This window comes from Molothrus ater, chromosome 1 (assembly GCF_012460135.2).
Source record: "Molothrus ater isolate BHLD 08-10-18 breed brown headed cowbird chromosome 1, BPBGC_Mater_1.1, whole genome shotgun sequence".
NCBI classification, from domain to species: Eukaryota; Metazoa; Chordata; class Aves; order Passeriformes; family Icteridae; genus Molothrus; species Molothrus ater.
The window spans coordinates 23,936,424-23,954,039 of record NC_050478.2 but is presented as its reverse complement, the minus strand read 5'-3'; the positions used below and the strand labels follow the sequence as shown (position 1 = coordinate 23,954,039).

At 40.9% G+C, this 17,616-nt stretch overlaps 1 protein-coding gene across 1 annotated transcript; it reads right to left on the bottom strand.

Annotated features, from left to right (window-relative positions):
* Positions 1-9,985: 9,985 nt before the first annotated feature.
* Positions 9,986-15,446, bottom strand: GATAD1 (GATA zinc finger domain containing 1). The gene is made up of 5 exons (XM_036378614.2): positions 15,080-15,446; positions 14,847-14,972; positions 14,494-14,553; positions 13,255-13,438; positions 9,986-12,462 (listed from the first exon to the last, which is right to left on the bottom strand). The coding sequence occupies exons 1-5, from the start codon at positions 15,287-15,289 to the stop codon at positions 12,272-12,274; spliced, it is 771 nt and encodes a 256-aa protein (XP_036234507.1). The 5' UTR covers positions 15,290-15,446; the 3' UTR covers positions 9,986-12,271.
* Positions 15,447-17,616: the final 2,170 nt, after the last annotated feature.

Genomic DNA, 17,616 nt, shown 5'->3' with positions numbered 1-17,616 from the left:
AGTGTTATGCAATGAGGATCACATGTAGAGACTCTTGCACAAGGCCTGGGAGGGAGAGGCGCTCCAAGAGAAAAGGGACTGATGACATTAGTTTCACATTCTGTAGGGCAGTAGGATTTAGCTGCAGTGGCTCAGGATGATTGCACAGGCTGACAAGCAATGGGTGTCATGTTTGAACCTGTTTTCTAGTCTCCTCCATCAAGTCAAGAACTAAACCAGCTCTGTGAAGCAGCATCTAGAGATGAACAAATCTTGTGCCTCCTCACTAGTTCTCCTGTCACTACCTCTCTTAGGGGATAATGATGCCTGTTTTTCTGGGTATGTATTACAGCCCTTATAAAGGTTTGATAACCTGGATAGCTTTTTCTTTCACTTCACTTGTCACCAACATTGTCAGCTGTCACTGATCTTTCCTCCACTGCCTACCAGTCTTTCCCTATAGTTGAGGGACTTCTGAAGAAAACAGTGTTATACATAAATGATGTAAACAGTAACCCTTTTTCCATTGTGCAAGGGGTTCTTTAAATTTTTTAATAGGAACTTGGTTTCCACTACTATTCAATTTTTCTTAAAATGAATTTTATGTTTGGAGCTATCTTCTTTCAGCTGGTTAGCTTGTATTTTTTTCAAATAATGCTTTGGAAAAATGTACCTGTTTTGAAAGTCATCTCCCATTCTAGACTGAGTATTGACTGAAAAGAGTTTCAAGGGGGAAAAAAAAGTGAGGTAGCAGGTCAGTTCTGTTAAATCCTGGTTTAATTGCTGCAATTAACTCTACTGAGAAACTTGTATGTCTGAATGTTGAGGGAATCTGGTAATTCTTAATGATGAAAATCTTACAGACTTGCTTTTCCAAGAATTGGGGGCATTGGGGCACATTAAATCTCATCCAGTGTGTTGGGTCCTTTTAATGGTATTCTGCCATAAATCACATTTATTCTTTGGGAAGCAGTACTTCTGGTGTACAGGAAAAGTTTCACAAGGTCATTGATTGTCTAATCTCTTAGGGAATCAAACTTTGTTCTATTTTCAAAGAGAAAAATGGAAAAGATTTCTTAATCCATTTGAAATTAACTTAAAAGATAAGCAACATCTGTGGAGGCTTAAATTACTTAGCCTTATGTTCAATAGATGATGTCACCAGCTAGAACTCTGCTTGACAATATTTTAAGCATGACAGTTAACAGCCTGGTTACACATGAATTTTATCATTTATATTAGGTTTGAAATGTACTTTAGCTTTTAGTTCACCAAACAAGTCTAAATTTTGTGTGGACCAATCTGTGGATTTAATGTCTTACAGGGAGTTTCTCCATCCCTCTCTTGTGGCATTAAGGAAACACAGTCAATTTCTCCAGCCTAAAAGCAAATAAATATTTTAAAACACAATTTCAAAGCAAAAGCATTGCATAAACTTGATTTTTTTCACAGGCTATTTTATTCCAGTTAACTGGGTGTGTGTGTGTGATATATATAAAATTGTTAAAATATATAATTGACTTCTTAATCTTATTAATGTAATTTATAATTTGACTTCTTGCCTAATTTATTTATTAACTCCTAATTATTGTGAAAACAGTAAAATCCGTGCATTTTGTATCAGTGCATGAGGATCTGAGTCCTTGTTTATTATTTCATAGCTCCTAAGCTCATGCAGTAGGGTGGGAGTGAAGCCTACTTTCCAAGAAGTTAAGATAACAATCATAAATTCATAAGCTGTGGAGGAACTTTGACGAGACCAGAAGCAGAACAGAGTTTCTTGCATGAGTTCATCAGGTATTTGCAGAGTTAATCCTGTGGAACAAAGGTGGGAGACTGGACTACAATTTGTCAATGTCAGTTGACAGGTAAGGATTCACTTGTCTCTCACAGGCATCATTTGGGAATAACCCATTTACTGCCACCCCTTGAGAATTTTGGCTTTAAGGTTCAATTACTTGAGTTTTCCCCTTTCTAAAATAGCCCAAACAGTAACAATCTCTCTTAGGCACCACAGTGAAATGGAAATCTGTTGACTAAGGTTTAGCCTGCTGTTGCAGTGATGCAACAAAGAGGTCCAGGATTAAATACTTCCAGATGCTCAGGCAGTAGTAGAAATGCTAAATCAGTTTGCTGGTGTTTAGGTCACAAGTGTAAATCAGATTAACAGAAAAGTGGGAGAAATCAATCCTCTATCCTCTAACAGCAGGCAGGGCTTTTGTAAGACTTTCATGTATGTGGCCTTTGTGTAATGTCCTACAACAGTCATGTCAGCTGCTATTAGGTAACCAGGGCAGATTTTGCATCTCTCAGCAGTGCTGTCCCCCACCAGTCTTTAAAGTCTCCAAAAGTCTTTAATAGCTTGAATTAGCTGAAATGATTTAGTGAAGACTGATATCCCAAGGACAAAGTCAGTCTGGGACTCCTGAGTACAAAAAGATGCGCTCGTCCTTCACTGTTTACACAAAACCAGCTCTTAGGATTCTGCAGGGATGATTACTACCTATGTAGGCACAGCTACAGCACAGTATGGAGCTTGTGGAGACCCAGTGTGGACATGGATTTTGGTACATCAAAAATTACTAAGGTCATGCAGGTGTTGGGCAAATTTCCCTTATTTCCAGAGATCAGCAGCTTTGTAGAATAAAAAGCAAAGAATAAAAACCAAAATGTTTGAAACCACCCACAAAATACCATCAGTGCCAACTTTCATAATTCCAGTATTAGCACCGGCAGGATTAAAACCATCCACATGGTTTTATGCCCATTTTCTGTTGGGAAGGTAACTGGGTCCTTCAGATGAACTAATTACAGATTCAGTGCTAATCTCCACTTCCATAATTATTGCCAAATTTCAGGAAATAAAATGATTTCTTAATAATATGTATTACTTTATTGTAATGCTTGTATATTGCCAAAGCACTGCTGAAGTTATTTTATAACTCGAGGATCATGACCTTGTTTAGATACTTAAAGGCTACAACAGGAGCTATTTGGTGGTTTACTGTTCTAGTGTTTGCCAAGAACTAGTCTTATCTCCATTTTCTAATGGCCATTTTTCCAGTAGTTAAAAACCTGTTCATTTTCTAAATGTCTAAAAGACATTTTCTTCACTGTTAAAAGATCAAAATGTCCTTCATTAAGGACAGGTATAAAACATAGTTGTAGGAAAAACCCACTTGAAGTCAGCGTGTTGAAACTTGTTTTTTCTACAGATCCTGGGGAGAAAAAGGTCTTGGCTTCCCTCACATCAGCATCTGCCTCTAGGCACTAGAGTCCTAGTCCTCTAGGACTGACCCCAGCCCTTCTTCCCATGCTTAGGTGATTGGATCTCTTTGTCCTTCCCCAGCAGCTGCCCAGCACTGCAGGTCCTGCTGGCTGAGCCATGTCTTGGTGAGGACAGCGGGTCTGAAGCAGAACTCTTGCAGTGGGGAGCAGGCAGAGTGCTGGGGTGGCTGGAGACACATGGGGTTGTTCCTCTCTGTCCGTAAGGGATGCAGGGCCCCTGTACCATGGAGCACAAGGAAGAGTTGATCTCTTCTAAGGGGCCATGGTTGGGAGCTACTGCAGAGCCTCCCCAAGGTGCTCTTTCTTCCCTGAGCAGCTGGGGCAGGCAGGCAGGTGGAGAGAGAAATGCTTATGAGAAATATTAATTTCATTTCTTAGTTTTAAGTGGATATCTTATCCCAGCTCCCTGCTATGGTGAAATGAATTCCAGAAAAGGCTGTAGGGTGGAATACAGCCTCTTCTTCACAGGCTCTTCTTCAGTGAGATGGAGCTTGGGCCATTCACATACATTAACAGACATTTACAGGGAACAGTCAGAAAAACCTGAAATTGCAACCCAAGGCCAAGAGAAGAGACTGCCCTGTGCAGTGCTTTTTGAACCCACCATTTTCTCAGACTGCAGAATGGCAGCAGGGGGGTGTCATAAGATGTGTAGGATTGCACTCATTCTGTGCAGGCACTGTTCTGCTCTGACATTTGTCAGCTCTCAGTTTGTCATGCTACGAGTAAATTTGGTTTGCAAATGTTTCCCCTCAAGCACTGCAAGATATATTTGCCACATAAGTTGTGTAACATTAGTTACCTCTTTGAAAATTCAATCTTTTTATTCTTGCTCATATTTTTTCTCTGTATGTGACTGATGAAGAAAGTCACCATTTCCAGTTAGCAGTTGAAAAATTAAAAGCCACATTATGGAAACTAAAAAGCAGGTATCAATAAGACAGATCTCAGATTTTCATGCTTTCCTTATTATTTTGCAAGCAGCATATGTTCTCAGCATTGAAGTACTTGTACAGTTTCATCTCTGCAGATTTTCAGTCTTGTGACCCAGGTGGGTCCAACTATGGCAACAAGAGCTGATTTTATAATTTGGGCACTGTAGCAAAATGCAGAGAAACTCCCTGTACTTTATGAAGGACTGAATTTTATGAAGAACAGTTCTTGTTTTTTAAGACCAAGTTTCTTTCTCTGTAGATTGTAATGAATTCAAGGTGTTGTAAACAAGATACTGTTCTGACCCTGAGAAGAGAGACTATGCTCCTCTAACAACCTACTCATATAATTAAACATGTGTAATGTGATTTTGTAGAGGTTTCTTCTTAGTTACAGCTAAAAAGAAAATGTCAACAAATAAAAAAATCTAAAATGTAATTTTTCCAGAGTTTAGGAAACTTCATTTGTTCAAGACACTTAGCATGATCAGTGATTCTATTCTGACTGGGACTGCATAACCAGGGACAATATTGCATGTCACATCCAATTTTTTCCACATTCTTCTCTGTACTTTCAACTACTTTTCTTCCCAGTGGGAATGTTTGTTTTTGTGAATGTCCACAAAACAGTGCTTGCTAGTATTTCAGGCTAAAATGTTTTCTGATTTTATTGTCTTGATATTCATGATCTGCACACTTGATGGAAAATTATAAATGCCCTCACAGCTGTTTGTGAAAGATCCAAGAGTGGCAGCACAGGCAAAACAGTAAAACATTTTTCTTAAGATGTGGTGATGATGGATGGTAGTGATGTTTCAAACCATGAAGCAAGATAGACTTCTTGTGTCCTTTTAAAAGACAGAAAACAAGGTTTAACAACAGATAGAGCATGTTGTTACAAGGAAGGTCACTTAACAAAGCTCAGTTTCAAGGTGACAAATAAAAAACTGGGTATTTTGGATACAGACAAATGTGTGCATAACATTTTTTTTTCCTTAGCTATATTGAAGTTGTTCTAATTATCTAATTGCTTGATCAGTGTGGTGCCTGTGTTTAGACACAGTCTGTGCCTTTGTCTGACCATGGGAGCCTGAGCATTCAGATCTTTCCCATTTGATCCTAGCAGAGGGAAGCAGCTGGAATCCCTGCTGTCCCTTTGGTGTCAGGACGGATCACAGACCAAATTAACTCTTTAGAGATCTCCACATGTTTTTTCAGCTTTCTGGAGCTGAAAATGTTCTCATTAATAATATTACCAACTGGTTCTTTGGGTACATATAATATCATAAATAGCTGGAGGAACTAGGCTAGAAAAGCAATTGGGAAACTGCCATCCCACAGCAGCTGATTCTGTGAAAAAGAAATAATGCCTCAGTCCCTGTTTTCTGCTCAGGATATGTCAGAGTTCACCTACTCTAAATATGCTCTCAAGCAAGGTGTGCTGTGTTTGAGATGCCATTGTTTATTAATATTATCTTTTTTCAGGTATTTTCTTCTTGTAGCTGGAATCAAAGGCAATACACTGAAAGTTCACTGCTTGAGAAGGTCTTGCACACAGTACCCATTAACACTCAAAGACATTGCACTGCCAGGGAAGGTAAATATCAGGGCCTCTCATAAGTGAACTTTTATTTCCTGGAGTTCCTTGGCAGTTATCTTTGCAAATAATGAAATTAGTGGGAATCATGAATGGATTAAGAATTTGCAGTCCGTGAGGTTTTCTAAACATTAAAAATGTTTAGAATGTGGAAACAAAACATGATTATTTAATTTCAAGTTTATCCCAAGCATGAAGTAATACAGCAACATCATGCTGCTACATTTAAAGTCTTCAAAGCTTGTGCTATAGTTGTGCATATCACAATGTATCATGGACTGTATATTTCAATCAGAGTACTGAAAATGCTGAATCAGGTGATATTCAAATTTGCTGAATGTTTTTAACCGGCAAAATGTTTTTCTCTATTCATGAGCTCTGTCTAAGCATATACATCTCTCAAGCATTTGAGACACCTTTCTGTATATGCAGGTTGAATGCTGAGGAGGCATTTAATTTTGACTTCTGGGCTCTCTTTCAGATTATTTCTGTATGCCTGTATTAATTGGATAGCATTTTCATACATTAACTATTAAAAAACCCTTTGAGGTCTGTAATGTATACTCAATTGACAGCATTGCATGGGGACTTCTTTTGCTTTGTTTTTGATTAAAGTATTTGCAGAATTAATTCCCTGTCTGCTCCACTATTTAGGTTTGGTGAGAGGAAACTAGAACTACAGAATTAACAGAATGCTGCTATAGAGGCTCCTATAGTAGGATTGTCTTGCTGTGGATCTCTGTGCTTTCGATAAATATTTTTATCCTATATTTAGACAGTAAGTTTCCCTCCCCCACCAAGTCATCTTTATTGCATGCTGAACAGTCCCAGCTCTCACCCTCTCCTGGTATTCCCAGTCTCTCAGTCACTGGTGAGGCCCTTTTCTTGTTCATTATGTCCATGCCTTGTACTGGCCAGCCCAGAGCCTGTGCCCCAGCACTGCATGTGTGTAACAGAGACACCCGTGGTGTTCAACATATTCATCTGACCTTGACAGGGACTGAACAGTGAAACAGCACCAGCAGCTGAAAAACACCCCTCTTGAGTAAGCTTTTCAGGCCTGTGAAAAACAAAGGTTGGTAATAAAACACTACAGAAGACCTTCACAAAACTTGACTGTACTTGGCAGATGAAATGTCTTGTTAAAAAGAAAAAATAATGTGATAGGGTCTAGTGCTTGTTACTCCTCAGTGATGATCCCCCATTAAACACCAGCCTGTTGTTAAAGGAATTTGAATGTTAGAAATGAATAGAGAAGGAACAGAGACTTCAGAAAGCATTCCTTCACAAAAACCCCTTTCTGTTCCTTCATGTGTGCTGTCAAATGTTATGTGCTGTTTACATCCCACTGCATCAAAAAGGATAGAGCAGAACTGGGGATGTCAGAAACAAACAGCCTATCACACATGCCACTCCTTTATGGCAGGAGTGTGGGTGGGTAAAACCAAATTGACAAGAGATTTTTAAAAACAGATTTTACCCAGATCTTGCACTGACTTCTACAATAATTTTCTAGAAGAGACATTTTTACTTTTTTTATCTTTGACCTTTGTGCCAAAAATATCGCTGGTCACTAAAAGCTGAGGTGGATGCTTCTTTTCTGATGGCCTCAACTTAATTCAGGAGCTGCTGGGTTAAGCTTGACTAGAGAGCCCACCAAGGAAGTACATTGCAATGTGTGTCCCTGGCACTGTCCCAGTATTTGTTCCTTTGTATAGCCTCATATGGGTATGTTAAGTTACAACATATCATTTCCACTTATCAACAGAGCAATTAAGCCATACTCAGGCTCTGCAAACTCTGCAGGCATGAAGTGGTTGCTTTTGGTTTTGTTTTGGCCAACAATAAATGCCAAAGCTACTTCCATTTCCTCCATAGTTGCCACCAGCTTCTCATAAAGAAGAGACAAGTCTTTTACCTTGCCTAGCAGTGGTCTGTTACAACATAGTTTAGAAAAAGAGCCCTAAGAACACTCCAAGAAATTCCTTAAGGAGAGATAACTGGAAAATTCTCTATGTGGATTCCCACAGTTTGGGAAATAGATATATGAGAAGGGCACACAGATTAAAAGGACAGGTTACTCTTTGCTTTAATTCTTAATGACCTGCTGAAATCTAGGCTTAGAAGTTCCCAAATTCTGCTTACCTAATTCAGATTCACTACCACAAGCAGCCTTACAGTGTCATTTTATACAAAAGTAACCTAATTGGAGAGAAAGGGAACATCAATTGTATAGGATTCTACATACACTGAGAAGGATTATCAAGGGTTTGACCATCAGAATACAAAACTGAACATTCCTACTGAAGTTCCCTAGGGGAAGATTTCTGTTAAGAGGAAAGGTGTTGTGTGTGTTTCAAACCTGGATCAGTTGACAGAGCCAGTTTACAACAGGGTACTTTGTGTCATAGTCTTCAGCAAAGAAGTGCCCACAGACACTGATGGAGTGTAGGAAGACAGGTGGAACTACTGAAAGCAACTTTGCCCCTAGACAGCTTCATGAGAAAAGAGGAATACTCCTGCTCTGTTCTCTCTAAATGAAGGAGTTCAAAAGATGTTGCAGGAGCCCAATTGCCATATGTAAGCAGGTGCCTGGGTTAACTGTTCTGAGTTTAAATGCCCTGCACAGGATAATCTTGATATGTTCTGGTTAAAACAACATTCTATCAAAACTAGATTCCAGTAATACTTCTGTTTGATTAAAGAGACATTGAAGCATTTCATAAAGATGCATGAACCACCTGGAGATGTAGTCCATGAGTTGTTCTTGTGATTGAAGCTACCAAACCAGAAAAGAAAAATAATCTCACTGAAGCTGTAGGCTAAATTCAAGAATAACAAATCACCAACTAGAAGGGCTGAGTGAAAAAAAAGTAATGTAGTCTTCCTGAAGGTAAGCGTGACTGTGTGGGTGAAAGAGAAACAATTGCCAAATAAAAAATTCTGTTGTCAGTGATCACGAGATTGTGTAGTAGGGAGCACACAAAAAGAACTATTAACAACTGTTAACTTTTGTAAAAGTGTTTCTGCTTGGGCACATAATCCTCATCTTCCATAATTTTGGAGGGATGTAGTCTCCTATCTAACAGATGTACCAATTCTATCTGTGTGAAAATATAATTTTATTTTATAAAATATAAAAAGAATAAAATTATAATTGGTGTTCCTAATTCAGTAACTGTAAAGAGCAGTTTACACTTCAATACTACACCTATTGATATTTTTGTTCTCAGTTCTGTAAGACTATTTAGAGCCTTTATTAATCATAATGCATTATAAACCACCAACCACAATAAATGCATGCTTTGCTTCTTTTATAATATTAATGTTTAAGTTGAAGGCTGCATTACATGAAAGCAAAGCTATTGGCTTGGCTTGGATACCAAGCTGTAGGGGCTCAATCCAGCCTCTGCCAGGATGACTGAGATGACTGTCATGTAACACAGCACAGCAAGAGAGGAACCCCAGCTTCATTTTAGGAGCTCAAGGAGCCACACTCTTATTTATCCATTGTGTTTGCATCACATTTTCCCAGAAAGTATTCTGCTCCCAACAAAGCCACTGCCCAAATGGAAACCCTTCTCCAGTAAGTATTGCTTTGGTACAGTGAAGTTCACATGAAAGTTAAGGGCTACTCCTCCCACAGATTTCCTGCAATGTGTGCCTTAGGGCACAGGCCACATGTCTATGTAGTACTCAGTATTTTATATTGGCTCTGTGGCTTTTAGCTCTTGGCTGCAAGTTCCATCTTTAGAACTTAAATGCCTTGATGAAAATTACTGTTGGCTGGTCACAACTCTGGAGCTCAACCCGGGGCCATAAATTCAGCAGCAGTGTATCCACTCACAATCCAGTGATACAAATATGAAACCTACCTACAGTTTGGCATGGGGAATTGCCAAGCTAGAAGACAGAAATGGGTGAGCTCAGCTCCCTCAGCTGCAGGGCATCAAAGCCTGTCCCCACAGGATCCTCTGATATCCCTTCTGCTCTTGAGTCCATTTTGCAGGTCTTCATTTTGTCCTCCATTTTCTTAATATGAAAGAGATGAAGAATTTTCAGAGACGTTGCCCTTGGAGGTCCCACTCTTCAGCTTGTCCATCCATAAGAAGCTGTCTGGAGAGTTAATAATTTTCCCTGTGTTACTGGGTGATGTTCTGAACACAAGAAAAACAGGACAGTGCAACAATTCAAACTCCTATAAATGAAGTATAACACTTTAGTAACAGTCATTGCCAGCAAAACCACTCTCTCTCTTGAGACATTACACTCAGAATTCTTGTTCATCTGAATTGTTTTTAACACTTCCTAGTATAATAAAAACTAAAATGAAATAAAAATATGTAGTGTTTACTAAAGGAAGTTGTTCTATAGCTCTCTGAAAAAAAAATGTTGTCTGTTTAGACTGCAGTTAGAAGTATAATACTTGAATCGCCAGCAGCACTGAATTTTAGAAAGGTGTATTCTGATGAAAAATGAGTTGTCCTTTTTATGTTACAATTTATTGACAAATAAGGCAAATGGCAAAAAGTACTTTTGATTTCCTATAAGGTACACCAAATGAAAAAACCAAAACAATCTAAAGCATTGTTTCCCTCATTATTCCTGAGGATTTGACAAGGAACACAGCTAAACTTCATTGGGCTCAATGACCATCAAGGCCTTTTCCAACCCTGGTTATTCAGCTAAGGTAAGACAGCCCACAGAAGAGGACAGGTCCATGGGTCATGCTGAGGCAGCACAGGGACTTTACAGTGATCCCAAGTGAAAACCTTGAGGACTGCAGAGAAAGGAAGGAAAGCATTTGAGTCAAAGAAGTCACTCTGGTTACTGTAAATATAGGATTTGTTATTTTTGTTTTCTTGGAATTGCTAACAAAGAAATAAGAAGAAAAAAACCCAGAGGAATTGAAAGGAGAATGGAGAGAAGGGAGGTCACCTTGGGATTAATCACTGCAACACACTGAACACAGGCACACATCTCATCTTTGTAAGTGATTGAAGATTAAGATTTAACTCTGCATTACTGCTAATTTCTGAGCATTTTGAATTACTGACAGTATCCCTTAACTTTAGCATCTACTCCCTTAAGGCAGATTGTTCTTCCTTGTATTTGAAGAGGGCAGAACAGAAGCTGCAGGCCAAAACAAATCTGTCTGGTTCCTGCCCTCACAGGTCCCACTGTACTGAAAGTTGTCAATACCTGAGACTTTCAGATATGTTACATCTTAAATCAAAGCCTTTCATAAAGTTAGAATATAAGCCTAGTGCAACATTTTCATGCTTTCATGCAGTATCTTAAAGGTGATTTGGGCCTTCTGAGTGCTGGTCACATATGCCCATACAAAATTTAAAGAACCCCAGAAAATATCAGTACATTTAAATTTAAGGCCACTTACAGCTCTCATCCTTCACAGGCAGCAGGAACCACTAAGCCCTTGGAATTCAGGCCATTACAAGCATGCTCATTGTGTTTGGAGCTGACTGGCTTGTAAAAAGTTTAGGGCAGAAAACTTCATTGGTATTTTAGTATGTGGCATTTCTCCCATTCTGGTATTTATACATATTCGCAGTTATGCTGAAACTGTCAATACATAAAATTTTTTTTTCCCCTTATTGATTTTTTAAATTTTAATTGCCTGACCATTTTTTATTCTTACCATCATTAATTGTGAAGACTCAAAAAACAATTTAAAATCAATTTTATGAGTCCAAGCTAACAGGCAAACAAACATTAACAGTCTGAAACTTAAATAATATGTCAGTGTTGGCTTGCTCAGGAAATGCAGATACACTTCTGCAATGAGAATGCCAGGATGGCAAATAGCATTAATTTTTGAATAAACATTCAATTTTCCAGGAGATTTATGTCCTTATATAAGTAAGTTTAGTAGAAAGCTACACACATAGCCCACATTTCAGATTCAGATTAACAAAATCCCCATAAAAGGTGACTGTTGGAGTCCCTCTTTGTGGATGAGGTTTTAGTCTGAAGAAATCCAGGTAGATCGCTCCTCTCCATGTAACAGAAAACTGTTAACTGCATCACTGGCCATTTAAGTATTTAGGTGAAGCTAGTCTTAAATTATTTAAGAAGGAAATAAAACCAGCAGTCACAGTTAACTAAATTAAACAGTCATATAAAATGGAGGATGATTATATCTTTTAAACTCCTCTTCTGGAAAATAACTTAAAAAGTAAGAATGAATACTAAAGGCAACTTTCAGAAGTCAAAGATGACATGAAACTTGTGGTTTTGTCCCAAGATGAGCAATAATGTCTGAAGAGCAGAGCACCGAAATGATGCATCAACTGGAATGAAAACTTCCACTTCAAAGGTCTGATATATCTAAAAAAATAAATATCATAATCTGTAAAATAAACCGGCACATTTTATAATTTTTAAAACTTCTTGTAAGGGGTTTACAAACTGGAGGATACACACAAAATAACTAGTCCAAAGAATTCCTTAAAAATTATAAATTATTGGCTACAGTTTCTTTAATGGAGATGGCAGGAGTAGGTCCCACATGAGTCCATATATAGCCCTTCTCTGGCCTTGTAGGAACAGTAGGGAAGGGAGATGATCGAGACTTGAAATATTCTGAAGGTGCATGACAAACAAATTCTAAATATTCCATTTTTCTTGGGAGATCTTCTTCTGGTCCTAGAAAAAAAAATAAATTCAAAGACAAAACATAAGGGCATAAAACTAAATATGTTGAATAAAAATATGCCACAACAGCCAACATTCCCTTACAGAATTTGCCTTTGCAATCCATGGCTTTCCTAGGAAGGTAGCCTCCTGTATTAGGCAAGAAATCTCTACCTTTAATTTTGCTGGCCTGATCTTCCCCTCCATCCCACTTGAAGCATTCTGATATCTGAATGAATACTGTAGTTAATGTATTTAAAATACATTCTATTCTATTTTATTAACTACAGTCTATTCTATACTGTAGTTAATATATTTAAAATACATTCTATTTGTATCCTGCCTGTTAGAAGGACTTTTCTGAATTACCAATTTTATCATCAGCAGCAGAACAGTCTCTGTGCCAGTGCTTGCATGCTATGTCAGGATAAAGATCAAGTAATTCAGGTCACTTTAAAAGAAACAACTTGGACTGGTATATCAGAATCAAAGTTACTATGGTTTAAACCTATCTGTAGAGCAATAATTTAATCCTTAAAGCTGCACAACTGTAATTTTACCCACAAACACTCAGATAATCACAGTATAAGATAATCACATACTGCAATAGCAATAATCATATTATATATACAAGATAAATAAAAAGTGTTATTATAGTAAATGAGATGTTTACAAGATTGGAGTCTAAAATGTGGAACGTGCATAAAATACCTTGAGAAGCTAAAATGTTCATTTAAAGAAAACAACTGTGCATTAGCATAGGCACATCCAAGTAGTTGCACAAAGTGAAGGCTCAGAGATTACCTATGATATAGGATGCGGGGTCAAAACAGTCTTTGGGGCTGGCTTGTGTAGGAATGAGCCAGGTTAGTGCAGCACTCTTTTCACAGTATTGGTCCTGAATAAACCCACGGATCTGAGCGTAGTACGTTCTTCCATCCTGCTCATCAACCACTGAAACAACGTCTCCAATTTGGTAGTACACACCCTAGAAGACATACAAATGATACTGAAATCAAACAGCCTGATTTTTGTCAGTTTTACTTCACATCTTAAGTATCAGTACCCAAAATTGTCCTCATTTATGCCAGTCTTGAGAGGCAGCTTCAATTCAGCCACATGCAAAAGAATGGTGGCATAAGAAAGAAAGGTGTTTTTAAAACAGATAAAAAGAACACAACCCCAAACAAGCCTATTCACAACAACACTGCAAAGTATCAAAGTAGCAACATTCTACATAAGGAGGACAGAAGCTTTGACATAGTTCTTAGGAATTTCTGATAAAAACAGACACACAAGACAGTAGCTCTTTTCTGAACTGGTCAACAGCAAACAAGAGATTCATCTGGAATGCCAGGCATGAAGCATCAGGTCCCTGGAGAGTATGGAATCTCAGGCCACCACTGGCTGTGCAGTCTCCCACTGCCTATCCTGACTTTGTTGGGGAGGAAAAGGGGGAAAAAGCATTCTGTTTGCTTGTACTGCTGGGAAACAAAAGCAAATTTCAAAACTTTAGAACATCAACACTTTGGCATGCTGGTAAAGCTGCTCTCAAGCATGAACGTGAGAAGGCTCCCTCTTGCTTGCCAATGCCAACAGATCTTGTTCCCAGGGTGTTTGGGACTGCTTGCACCAGCTCTCAAATGGGAGCCAGCTGAGATGCTGGGGCACTGCAACCCACCCCCTGTATGGGAAATATGTTCTGCACCTAAGGTAGGAAACATCACACAAATCCAAATAATCACCTCCAGTCACTTGACCTCTGCACAGTGCAAGTTAAGTTTAAAAATGCTGACAGCAATAATTACAAAATTGGAAGAGAAAAAGCTGGGACAATGGTAGCTATTTAAGCTACTTAGGTAAACTACCTTGCAAGACTTAATGGCAATAACTATGGCAAACCAAAATCCTACACAACTGTTAGGCAAGGAAGAACAGTTCCTGTGACTGTATCTCTAGAGCTTTCACTGTCCATGATAATTCTTGACACTGGAAACAGAAACAGGAGAATAATTTTTGAAAACAGATTTGCATCAACCATACCTTATAAAAGATTGATTCTGCTGTAATTATAGTGGACACAGACTCAGGAGCTTTGATGGGCTAAAAAAGGAATACAGAAATAGAAAATCAAGAGCATTAAAACAAATCAACCGTAAAGTTCCAGAAATTGTTTTTCTTTTTAGACAACATACAGATACATTATCTTCTAAGAAAACTAGCAAACATCATTACACGAAAGCTCACAGCACCAGAGCTAACGTTTTCATCTCCACGATTTTATGTGGAGAAGCGCGTGCTGAACTCCCATGACCGCTTTCTCTTCCCACTCCTCCCGTGGGCTCCGTGTCCGCCCCAGCCCGGCACAGGCTCCCGACCCAGGCGCTCCGCCTTACGTTTTTCAGTTTGAAGATGTGCCTCCTGCCCTTGCCCTTGGTGGAAACCTTCTTCTCCGCGGCGGGCGCAGACTTGTACTTGGTGTTCCTGAGCCGCGCCGAGCGCCGGTGGATCTCCTGCTTGCTCTGCGGGGAACAGCACCATGAATACGAGGGGGACGGCCCGAACACCCCGGCCCCGGCCCCGGCCCCGGCCCCGGCGGCTGCATCGCCCTCGGCCTCGGCCTCCTCACCTGCTTCCCGCCGCCTCCGCCGCCGCCACTGCCGCCGCCGTTGCTGTGCTGGGCGGCGGCCGCCGAGGTGGTGGCGAAGGCGGCGGGGGGCGGCGGCGCCGAGCGGGCCGTGCAGTTGTTGCACAGGATCTCGCCCTGCCCGCCCTTCTTCCACATGGAGGAGGACGTGCTGCGGCACACGCTGCAGGTGGGCTTCAGCCCCAGCGGCATCCTGAGGCCGGCGCGGGGCCCGCGGGCCCGACAGCGAGCGGCGGGAGCGCGGCGCCCACAGCGGCCCCGGCGCCGGCCCCTTCCCGGCGGCGGCGGATGTGGCTGCGGCGGGGCCGGGAGCAGCAGGGCCGGGCCTGCCCTCTGCTGGCGGCGGCCGGACCCCGGCCCCGGGACAAACGGAGCTCGGCCCGCTCGCGGGCTGCTCTCGCCTCGGCCCGAGCCGTGGCACAGAGAGCGGTGTCCCGTCGGTCCCTGTGACGGGGGGAGGCGGGCCGGGGGAGGCCCGATGGTGCCCTTGGGGCTGGTCAGCCCGGAGAAGGTCTGTGGAGACCTCGCAGCACCTTACAGTGTCTGAAGGGGACCTACAGGGAAGCCATAGAGGGACTCTGTCAGGAACAGCAGTGACAGAACAGGACAGGGGAGAATGGGTACAAACTGAAAGAAGGAGCTTTTATATTAGATGCTAGGAAGAAATTCTCTACTGTGAATGTGGGGAGATGCTGCAGCTGGTTGCCCAGGCAGGCTGTGGATGCCTCAAGCCTGGCAGTGTTCAAAACTGTGCTGGGTAAGGCCTGTGCTGGGTAGGACCTGGTCTAGTGGGAGGTGTCCCTGCTCATGGCAGAGGGGCTGGGACTAGACGATCTTTAAGGCAGCTTCCGACCCATAACATTTTGTGATTCTGTACGGTAGAAGCCGTCTCTGGTGCTGTTCCTGTTTGCAGGGCATGCCAGGTTGTCACAGACATATTTTATGAAAAATCCTTTCATTAGGATTTTTTCTCCTGAGAAGCTGAGAGGCCTCAGAAGAAAAGAAAAACAATAATTATCTGCTGCTGTAGAATGCAACAGGTGCCTCTTTGATTGGTCTCATGTGGTTGTTTTTAATTAATGGCCAGTCACAGTCCAGCTGTCTTGGACTCTCTGGTCAGTCACATGATTTTATTATCATTCCATTCCTTTCTATTGCTTGCTAGCCTTCTGATGAAATCCTTTCTTCTGTTCTTTTAGTATAGTTTTAATATATAACTTTCTTTCAATCTAATATATATAATAATATAATAAATCAGTCTTCTGAAACATGGAGTCAAGATTCTCATCTCTTCTCTTGTCCTGGGACCCCTGTGAACACCACCACACCAGGTGCTGTCATTCAAGGATTTATAGCTGTCACTCTTCAGCTCAACAGAAAATCAGGGGACAGGAGATGGATTGCAATGATTGTTCTGATTTAGGAGAAAGTGTTGGTGGATATTACTATCAACATATGCCAGTTTGGGCCTTCATTTAGATTAAATATTTGGAAAAAATCCTCTGCTTTGAAGGTGGTGAGGCACTGGAACAGGCTGCCCAGAGAAGTTGTGGATGTGCCCCATCCCTGGAAGTGTTCAAGGCCAGGTTGGGTGGGGCCCTGAACAGCCTGGTCTAATGGAAGGTGACCCTGCCCATGGCATGGGTGGTTAAAACTAGATGATCTTAAAGGTCCCCTTCAATCACAAACCACTCCATGATTCTCTGCCCCTCTTGCATGAAGCCTCAGTCATGTATCAAGTAGTTCAAAAAGCCACGGAGTGAACTTGTGCCTTTGTGAAGCTTTGAGAACCAGATGTAGGAACCATGGATCTAACAGTGCTTCCTCACCTACTGCCACTCACGTGGCCCTGGGCCATCCCATGGAGATGTTTTTCTAGTTGGATGATAGGAAAGAAATGCCCAGTCATGCATGAGGATTTGCAGTCTCTTAGTTCCCATATTCAGTTTCTCTTCTTAAGGCTTATTTAAAGCTTCTTTGGTGCAAATGAAATTGATTTTTGTCTTGTCCTCAGTGGACACAAATTTGCAGGGATCTATTAATAGATGCTCCCCTCGTGCAGTGTGCTGTTGATGCAGTGTGCCTGGGTTGCTACTGGCTCATGGACAGCTATGTTTCACCTCTTGCATTCCTCTTTCACACCAGATTTGACTTTCTTGTCTCAGATGCCAAATTTATTCCTCAATTTTGATTTAAATACTGATTTACCCTCATCTCTTTTCAAGCTGTTTATACTTATCAGGTTCATTTTTTCTTGTTTACTCTTTCTTTAATGCATCTCCCTGTAGTTGTATTTTGCAGATCAGTGATCTCTCAGAGCCCTTAAGCTCTTCCCACCACTTTTTTCTTTTACAGCTTCTGCCTGCCTTTGTTCCCAAGCACCCACCTCAGCAGTCCTCCACTGCTGGGCCCCTCTCACTGCCATCACGTTGGTACAGCTTCACTAGTCTGCCTAGAAACAGGCTAGAAATGAGTGACAATGTCCATTTCTGTCCAGATAAGTATCTAATACTTTGTGA